Below are 10,390 nucleotides of genomic sequence, written 5' to 3'. Positions count from 1 at the left end.
TTTTTTTCTTCCCCATTCACGGTGGTAGTGAGGCCTAGTCGCGAGCCATGGAGCGCACTCTCCCGGCGGCCGGCTTCCTGTACTGGGTGGGCGCGAGCACCGTGGCCTACCTGGCCCTGCGCGCCTCGTACTCGCTCTTCAGGGCCTTCCAGGTGTGGTGCGTGGGCAACGAGGCCGGCGTCGGCCCGCGGCTCGGAGAATGGGCAGGTGAGTGGATCTCGCGGCCCCGGGGTGGTCCTCCCGCCGCGAGCCGGCTTCTGCAGCGCGCAAACTTGTGCAGACCCTGCGAGCATTGGCGGGTTCTGGAGGAGCTGACCTGCAGCCTTGTGGACACGAAGGAAAACCTTTCTTAACTCCCTGGGGCTTGTCCCGTCGTCGAAACCATCCTGAGTTGGCGGCCGGAGTCAGGTGCCTTGTCTGCTCTGCCCCTTGCAGTGTTTATTTTAATAAAGTTTCTCACTTGGCTTGAAAACTGGCCTGTGCTATGGATGAGAAGCATAGGTGAGGATAGGAGGAAGGGGTGCGGGGACAGCGAGTTTCAGAAGTCCTGATTTTGCGAAACTTGCCTCTCCAGTTACGTGGATTGGGTTTCTTTCATGTCATTTACAAAGTCCTTTGGGAGCTAGGGGAGGGGTCAGAGGAATTCTTGCTAAACTATTCTGGAGTTCCTATGAGCAAGAAGCGCTGTGCTGGGAAAACAGCAAGTCTTCATATCGTAATCGGCAGTACTTTTTGCAAAAGGGTTGAGAAAAAGTGTTTTCACAAAAAGTGAACAAAACACGGGAACCTTGTGCTTTTTGCGTGGCAGATTTTAAAAACTAGAACAAAGGTCGTACCAGAGAAGTTGAGTAAGTGGTGGTTCGGCTCCACCCCCTTTGTTTCTTCACTTCTTTTTGACCCTTGAAAAAAATAGCTAATTATTTGTGACGTATTTGTGGTTCTCTGGTGTTTTGTAATTCATTGTTCACTTCTCAACGTTTTATAGACTTTTGGGATGTGGTTGCCTGTTGTCTTTGTGCAAAACACATCATGTTACTTTTCAGGTTTTTTGTTTTGTTGATTAAAGAACATTTGGACAACTTAACAGGAAAGACATGACAGTTAATCTTTTGGGACAACGACCTACTATTGTAGGGAAATATTTGAAGTAGAAATGAGTTTGTGAGGTCGTTCCTTGATGTGGGGCAAACAGTGATTTTGCACAGCTTTTCAAAATCACCTGCTATCTCTTCACAGTCCCTGGGAAAATGTGTTCAGTGTTACTAAGAGCTACGTTATAATTTCCCAATTGGCTTGCTCGTATTCATTGTTTTCAGCTTGAAAAACTGGTTTGTATTTTTTTTTAAAGTCATTATGACAGTAATGCCGTAGGGAATCAGCTGTCCAATAAGATACTTTTGCAAAGAAAGCCTAGTGTTACTTCAGTTTTTCTTTTTAAACATGTTTGTACAGGCTAAAACTCACATGGTAAATGCACACATACACACAGATCCATGGTGAACATCAAGGGAGGTGACATTGCTGTTGGAAAAGGAACATTTGCTCTTAGATTTGGCTCCACAGGACGGGAAATTGGTAAATTAGGGGAGAGTTTATTATGTAAAATTTAAAAAAGAAATTTGAGCTGAACTTTGGGACAGGAGAGAGAACAAAAACAGCAGCAACAACAACAAAAAAGAAGGTGAAATAAACCCTTTCCTCCCTAAGTTGTTTTGGTCATGGTCTTTATCACAGTAGTGGAGACAAACTAGGACATAATTGTTGCTGAATTAATAGCATAATAAAATTAGTAAGATTAACTAAGCAAATGGATTTGTATATATCAGTTCCAATGCCACTAAATGCTATGTCTAGATAAGGATACATTTGGAAAGTTAACATTTTATTTTACTTCTCTTGTTCTTAGTATGGTATAACACTATTGGATGGGGCCATGAAATCTAGTGTGAATTTTCAGGGCAGAAACTCCTGTGTTCTGATATCTTTAGCAGGCTAGGCTCAGCTGTCTGTCTCCAGATGATGGTGATAGCAGAGGAAAGTTTGTTTCAGTTGACCACACTGGGAAAGGACCGGATGCAGGGTCCAGTGATCCCATGTGTCTTCTGCCAAAAACTGTTGATTCAATAGAGGAAGAACTGGGCAAAAGGCATGTGGCATGTGGTATGTTGCATTAAGCTGCTTGTTTATCCCAGCTGCCCAGAACCAAAACAGTCACACAGAAACGATATTACTTAAAACACTGCTTGGCCCATTGGCTCTAGCTTCTTATCGGCTAACTCTTACATCTTAGTTTAACCCGTTTCTATTAATCTGTGTGTTGCCACATGGCTGTGGATTACCTGCTAAAGTTCCGGGCATCCATCTCTGGTGGGGCTACATGGCTTCTCTCTGACTCTGCCCTTCTTTTTCCCAGCATTCAGTTTAGTTTTTCCCACCTAGCTCTGTTCCCCTATAGCTCTGCTATAGGCCCAAAGTGGTTCTTTATTAACCAATGGTAATCACAGCACACAGAGGGAAATCCCATATCAGTGGTGTGCATAATTAAGCAGCTCTAGTCAAGGTGTGGTCTTGACCACCATTGACCCTTTCTTATCTCAGCTCCGGTCCCTTTAGCTGGTCTGAGAAGTGTTTTCCTCTGTCATCCTGTCTTAGTTGTCCTTCTGGGGACCATTCTGGTTCCTAGTGGGTGTTCACTTCTGTTCCAGAGTATAGCTCTGGTTTCATAGCTAGTAGTCAACACCTGGTATGGAGGGTTTGTTCCACTGCCCTTCCTGGAATTGCAGACTGCAAGGTTACATGATTTCAGTAGCCAGAGAGTGAGAAAAACAGAGACAAAATGAAGACAGAGATGCTAGGCTTTCCTCTTCCACTTGGTTACCTTATGGGCCCAAGCAGGGAGCCAGTGCTGTTTAGTAAATGCAGTTTGTAAGTTTCTGTTTCAGTGAGGGCCAGTGTATGGCAAATGGGACCCGGTGAGAGGATTGTGGTGGGAAAACAGTGTTAAAGGGAAGCCTGTGAGGGAGATCAGAGCTGTCCCTGGAAGTGATTCCCAAACAGCTCTGAAGGGCCCTTGTGAGTTAGCCTGATGAAGGGTGGCAGAAAACAGAGGGAAGAAAACCTTGCAGACACCCCCACCCCCAAACAGACAGGGAAGGAAAAATCAAACCACTGTGGTGTGAGAATTCTGTTAGCAGGGTCTGAGTGATAAGGTTTTTGAATGCCAGGCACTGGATTATCATTTTTTCAAGGACACCCGTAACACCATAGTGTGAATTGAAAAGCCTGTCAGAAGTACAGCTTTGTTTTATTTTCTGATTCACCCCCCCCCCCCCCACCCCGTAGCAAAACAAGGCAAATTTTGTCTTCTCTCCAACTGGGAATTCCAGCAAGACTCTACTTTCTAAAAAGTTATCTGTACCACCATTAAGTACAACAGCCTAGTCATAGGAGGGTTGGAGAAAAGAGTAGACAATCTAAAGACGTTAACAATGAGGGCCTCTTACATTGTATTACATCGTAGTATATAGTTAACAGATTGGCTTTGGAGTTATCTGGGCAAGGGCAAGCAGTTTTGCTCACTAAACTAACCTTGAACAAAGACAGCTAACCTAAGTATAACTTCATCTTTTAAATGAGGTAAGTGAGTTCCTAATGCAGTCTCTTGCATTTTCATGGGTAATAAGTAACATTGAACATATTTTGTTCATACACAGCCCACAGATTTGATTAGTAGGGATTGTTGTCATGAGGAAACATTTGTAGTCCACGTAGCCAACTTCATGCTGGCAGTCTGAAGTTATAAAAAGATCATTAGAAAGTAATGAGCCTGGCCACAGGAGAATTCTGTACTTGGTAAAAATTTGCTAGGCAATTGTTTGTGTCTGGCTCCCTTTAATAAGTTCAAGCTAGGATAGACTTAGAGAAATTCAGTTTTCGAGTACATTTGAAAAACCTTTAAGTCATCTTTGATCCTTCTCCAGATTTAATCTTTTGGGAAATTCCCTTGACTCTAACTTCACAATACTCAGATTCTATCATTTCTAAGCCTTGATAATCTGTGTTTTTCCAGATCCCCCTGAATATGACCTGTGGAAAGCCTGTGTCATCACCAGCCCAGTTCTGGTTGTTTTATTAAATGGAACGCCTAAGTAGGCAAAGTGCCGTCTCTTAGTGTCCCTGCTCAGATCCTAGGATGCTGGGGCCAGCTAGTGGAGCTCTGAGGTTAGGGTGCTACAGGCCTGGGCTTCACAGAATGGGGACTGTCAGTCAGCTCCTTAGCAAGGCTCTGAAGGTAGAGAGTCTCAATGGTGTCTGGAGCTTGCAGCAACTGCATTGTTGGCTCTTCACAGCTCTTGCTTTCCCACAGCCTCAGCTCTCTGAAGCCCCTGCTCCTGGCTCTAATCTGGGATTCTTTTGCTACTGGGTGTATCTAGGGCTGAGGGCCCCAGGGGGTTACTGTTTTTTGCTCAGACTCTTCTGCCCATGATGAAGATCTAGAATGCTCTGTGAATGCTGCTCATCCAAATCTCACCAATCTCAGGAGTGTACTAGCTATTTATGGGTGGGGGAGGTGCTCCTCCCCCACCAGATAAAGGACAGGAAGGAGATCAGGGTGACTATGGGGCGGCCAGTCAGCTAAAGGTCATCTGTACCTTTCATAACTCAAGTAAAGACTCCTGGAGCAATAGCTATGACAATCAGCGCTTCTGGCACCTGGATAGATGGCTGTCTGGGGGATTCAGTGGTTGAGTTTTCTCCGATTGTCAAAGACTGGATTAGAGTCCCCTAGGCTGATGGAAGATTTAACAGCCAGAGGTGTCATGATGACTTTTCAAAGATCCAGAGGGAGTGGCTGCTTGATTGACAGCTCTGGGGGTTCCCTGAAATAGCTGAATTTGCAGATGTTACTGATTCCGTGGACTTTGAACGTATTAACATGTCCTGCAAACCAGATGTGGCTTGCTGGCTTTGCCAGTCACTTATCAACACCCATTAGCAATGGTCTTCACAGGAGTCTAACTCTAGATTACTATGTAAAAAGTTTAATTTTTAAGGATTTGAAAATTTCTCACTTATCTATGGACTAGTGGACCAAATTCAACAAGTGGCCAGTTTTCTTTCCTATCTTTAATTAAATGTAGCAACTAGACTGGAGATTGCCAGCTCTTACTGAGCACTATCGCAGTCCCCCATCATCTGTGTTGCCAAGTGCCTCTTCCTTACAGGACACTTTGAAAAGGTATGTTGTTGCATAAACCCTGCAGTCAAATTGTTCCTTACACTTGCACAAAGTTTAACTTAATGATAACTTCAAGTTTTTGGCACATTTTTGAATTTTTATCACGTATGTTTCTGTCATCATCTGTTTTTGCATCTTTCGCAAAAAAGATTGAAGGTTGGAAAAATGGCTCAACAATTAAGAGCACTGGCTAATCTTCCAGAGGACCTAGGTTCAATTTCCAGCACCCACATGGTGACTCACAATCATCAGTAACTCTAGGTCTAGGGCATCTGATGCCCTTTTCTGGCCTACTTGAGCACCAACCAGGCACATACATGGTAATATAGACACACACACACACACATGTGGATGCTGGAAACCTAACCTGTAGTCTCTGGAAGAGCAGCCAATGCTCTTAACCACTGAGCCACCTTTCCAGCCTCTGTGCATTCTTTCTTGACTGTATCTCTCATGGGTTTCTGTGTCTCAGACTTATTAATGCTTTTTTCTTCCTCTTTGATTATCTTATTTGTGCAGAGACATCAGGTGTTGAAATTGGTTTTATTGTCTGAGATAGTCTTTCTCCTGTTCCACTTTTGTCTTTACACTCTCTGCTCGTAAATTCTTTCTACTTTTTTAAAACATACATTATGATTTTTTTTCCTCCAGGTCTACACGGAGACGTCACTGAACGCTTCAGAGCAGTTACGATACTTTGTGTGTTTGCGCATTTGTCACCTTAGTGTGGGTACATTGTATGTGTGCAACAGTTACACATCTGAGTGAATGTTATCTCGTTTTTCTAAACTGTAAGCCCTTCAAGAGCTCATTATAATTTATTTAGTGACTAGTGTGTTTTGTTTGGAAGTGGGATGATTAACTTTATTTTTGCATTTTGTAAAATAATTTGTGCATTCTCCCTCTTTGTTTTAAAACGGTATCACATGCCTCTGAAACTCTAGATTGAAATTAACCAAGGCTGTTCCAACAAGACTGGTTACAAAGTTATGACAGCAGGAAATCTATGGGGCATTTTCTTAATTAGTTATTGATGTGGGCATTCTTAGCTCACCATGGTCAAGGCGTGACCCTTGGGCAGGTGGTTTGGGTGAAAAAAGTAGGCTGACTGAGTAAACCATTGAGGAGCAAGCCAATAAGCAGCATTTCTCCTTGGCATCTGCTTTAGTTCCTGCCTCCAGTTTCTTGCCTCGAGTTCCTGCCTTGGTTTTGGCCTGAGAGCCAAATAAACCCTTTCCTCTCCCAGTTGCTTTTGGTCATGGCATTTATCACAGCCTTAGAAACTAAGACTTGGTCACCCATTGGAGCATGGCTAGCCCATCAGAGGCTGCATCCCTGAAGAAAACCAACTCCCTTTTCCTGCAGCCATCAGTTCCCAGTAGCTCCTCAGCTAGCGGTGGGAGTTCCTGAGCTGGGATTCTGGCTGGCTTGATTTTTGCAGGTCTTGTGCATTCACTTGCAGCTGTCATGTGTTCCTGTGCCCAGTGGCCCTGTTGCATGCTGGTCCTCTTCAGCTCCAATTGTTTTGAACTGAGAAATTCCGTCAGTCCATTAGTGGCATGATGACAAGTTAGTCTTTCTTCTATGGTTTAGGATATATGTACACAATTACATTTAGTAACTATTTGAATATTAATAGAATCTTGGTAACACATTCATGCTTGTATCTTCCTTATAAAGTTGCTCTGAATAGGTTTCTCCTATCAAGAAAGTTTTTTCAACTAAAGTGAATAAAATCTTGCTAATTGGGAGAGCTAAGATAAATTTGTGGAAACTGAAATTCTAGTATATTTGGCCAAAATAGTTTCTTAAAAATTTTGGATTTCTGTTGAAATAAATCCATGCCTTCTAGAACCTTCAACTCTTATTAAAAGAAATTCTTTTTGTTTGGATCTCATGTGCCCAGGCTGACTTTGAACTAGCTAAGAGTGTCATTGCACTTTGAATCTTTCTTCCTCCACCTCCCAAGTGTTAGGATTGCAGGCTTGTGCCATCATGCCTGGTGTAACTTTTAGACTTTTATTTTAAAATACTGGAAAATGCTCCAAGACAGACTGTATACAGAAACAGTAACTGCAAGAAAGTTAAACTGTGTATCAGTTCACAGGCTTAAGTTGGTTCTTGTCAGATCACAGTAAGGAAAACAGTTATACAATCAAGATTATAAATGTGTTTAGAGAAGGGTCGGGTAAGATAGATAATTCAGTGTTCAAAGGCAGTTAGCTACAGCTGAGGTAGATTGATAAAAAGCAGCAATGGGAGTGTTGAAAGCAGGCCACGATGGCAGAATAGTGAAAATTCTTGAGGTGAGTTAGAGGAAAAAAACCCAAAAAACAAGAGAGATGATTTGTTGTAGGCAGACTGTCCTTTCCTGCCCCCAGTTCTTAAATAACCAACACGGAGACTTAATATTATTTCTGAGTGCTTGGTCAATAGCTCAAACTTATTACTAACTAGCTCTTATAATTTAAATGAACCCATTTCTATTAATCTACATTCTGCCCCCTGGTGTTACCTCTCTTTCATCTTTTTTTTTTTTTATTGCACATCACTCCTTTATTATACTGATCTGGAAAAGAAGATTTAGTATGCCCAAACAAGTTCTGGACCCACATGGTAGGGTCAAGCAGCTGGAACATGATTCAGACAGCGAAAGACAAAACCCTGGACATGATCAAGGGGCACTTCACCTCTACAAGACAAGGCAGAGGGGTCCTAACACACAGTAAGAGACACTCCTGTCCCTTGAGGACAAGGAGTTTCCTCTCTTTCATCTTATACCTCCTGTTCCTCTCTTGTTTGGATGGTGACTCCTCTGACTCCACCCTTTTTCTTCCCATTGTCCTTGTCTGGTTCTCCCACTTAAGTTACCCTGTCTAGCTATTGGCCAGCCAGCTTCCTTATTAAACCAATTCATACAGTGTACAGAAGGATTATTCCACAGCAATTTGTGGTACCTGGCAAGCATCACCAATCTGAAATATTCCCCCAAATCTAATGCCCCTGAGCATGTGCTGTCCCCAGAGTTTCAGATTTGGGAGTTTAGGATTTTAGATTTGTGGTTTGGTGTTCAGCTGATAAAGTCTATGTGTATGTCCCAAAATTTAAAACTCCTACAAATCCCGAAACACTTCTGGTCCTGCACATTTTGGATAGCCAATCTGTAACAATGAGAAAGAGTGCTGGAGAACATTATCAGACATTCCTGCAACTTGTGTGAGGAAAAAGATGGCCCCTTTTGCAAAAGAGCTTGAAGTTGTAAAGAAAGCATAGGTACCTCTAGCCCTGAGGGCACCATTGCACCACTTGGTAGACCCTCCCTGCACATTAAAAATGGGGGAGGGATTTGTTCCTTTTGTGTAGTGTTGCAAGTTAATTTGGTGGATCCAACATTTCTAGAGTCTCAGCTGTGCTCATAACCCAGTCCACTAATTCTGTGAATGACAATGAGTTGCCAGAGAAATATTGTGTAGTTTTAGTGTACTTCAAGTGCTTCAAGGCGGTCAGGAAAGGGGACAGTTTCTTTTAGAAATTTAAATAATCAGTTTTAAAGTCCCCTTAGCATTTATAGTATGTAGAAAACTCATTCTCTAGATCGGTTTTTCTCTAATGACTGACATTAACTGCTCACAGTCAAGCTAGCTTCCAGTAGAAATACTGCCAGCCAAGCCCTAATGATGGCTGAGACTCCAGCCCTGTCACATAAACAGTGCTGCTGCAGTAAACAGGCACCTAATCCCGCAATCCAACCCTAGAGCTTCTCTGTGCCCCAGTACCCAATGCCTGTCATGTGAAAGGAGCAATGTTGCTTGTAGATAATGTGGAAAGACAGCAGCTCCATAGCAGGCCGGGCAGCAACATTCTTGAATTCTGAATTAAAGGACACTGACTTCATGCGATGTTATTGTAATGATGACATCTTTGCAGAGTCCTTTTTGAGTATTTTCAAATGATTCCACAGCAACCCTGTGAGGAAGGCTAGTGCTGGTTTGCTATTTCCACGTTATGTATCTGTGCCAGGGGGCGATACAGTGGTAGGTATAAGGGTTATACAGCTTTCAAATGTCAGAAAAAATTGAATCTTGTTTTTTTTTAACTTCAAATTTCATGTTCTTTCCAATTTATTCTCCAAGTTCCTGAGTAAGGGTGATTTTAAGGCAATCGAATACAGGCACAGGAGCTCATGAGTTGAAGCATTCCTCAAATGTTGCTTAAATGTGAAAGGTCTTTTTATGTCATGGCTATATCTAAACTTGCAAGACTTAAAGAATCAGGTGTGCTTGTTCAAAATAGATTGTAGGACTTGTACAGACCTACTGAGTCCAAAACTTTAGGAAAAGAATGTAAAGTGTGTGTGTGTCTTTCCCCTCCTCCACTTTTCTCCCTGTGTAGCCCAGGCTGACCTTGAACTCATGTCTAAGCCTCCTATTGGAACTCTGGAATTATAATGTGTCACCCACACCTGTCCTGAAAAATTATTTTTAATCAGTAAAAATTTCTTCTTAAAAAAACATTACATTTATTTGGGGCCAGGATGCACATGTAACATGGTGCCTGTGGAAATCAGGAGACTTGAGGGAGTCAGTTCTCCTCTTCCTCTATGGGAGTCTTGGATTATCAGGCTTGGCAATAGATGTATTTACCTGCTTAGCCATCTTGTCCACAGATAAAGATTCTTAAGGGACTAGAGAGATAGGTCAGCAGCTAAAAGCACTGTAATCATGAGGACCCGAGTTCAGGTACCAGCACATGTAACAAGCTGGATGTCCTGACAAATACCTGCAACCCCAACTCTCAAGGTTGGGGCCAGTGGAGACAGTATCCTCACTAGGTTTGTGAGACTTTCAGCCTAGCTGAAGAAAAGACGGGAGAGAACCTGACTCAGTAGGAATAGATAGACACCCAGTATCCTCTTCTGGCCCTCTGCATGCATACAGGAGCAAGCATCCACACATAGTCATAGCTATACATTCAACACACACACCCAGATACAGGCATGCAGAGCCTATAGAATATATAGCCATGCAGTGCTGGTGCACACCTTTAATCATAGCACTCGGGAGGCAGAGACAGGTGTTCTTTGAGTCCGAGGCCAGCCTTGACTATAGAGTGCATTCCAGGACAACTAGGATTTACACAGAGAAACCCTGT

At 42.9% G+C, this 10,390-nt stretch overlaps 1 protein-coding gene across 1 annotated transcript in view; it reads left to right on the top strand.

Annotated features, from left to right (window-relative positions):
• Positions 1-10,390, top strand: part of Hsd17b12 (hydroxysteroid 17-beta dehydrogenase 12) — a 152,479-nt gene continuing 142,089 nt past the window's right edge. The window contains exon 1 of the mRNA XM_041641325.1: positions 1-207. Coding sequence (XP_041497259.1) covers positions 48-207 — 160 coding nt within the window. The 5' untranslated portion in view covers positions 1-47. The remainder of the gene's footprint in view (positions 208-10,390) is intronic.

Source organism: Microtus oregoni, unplaced genomic scaffold, assembly GCF_018167655.1.
Source record: "Microtus oregoni isolate MIOR12 unplaced genomic scaffold, Mior012 000068F_ref0000429, whole genome shotgun sequence".
In the NCBI taxonomy this organism is placed as follows: Eukaryota; Metazoa; Chordata; class Mammalia; order Rodentia; family Cricetidae; genus Microtus; species Microtus oregoni.
Note: the sequence above shows the minus strand (reverse complement) of the source record. Positions and strands in the feature narration are given on the sequence as shown.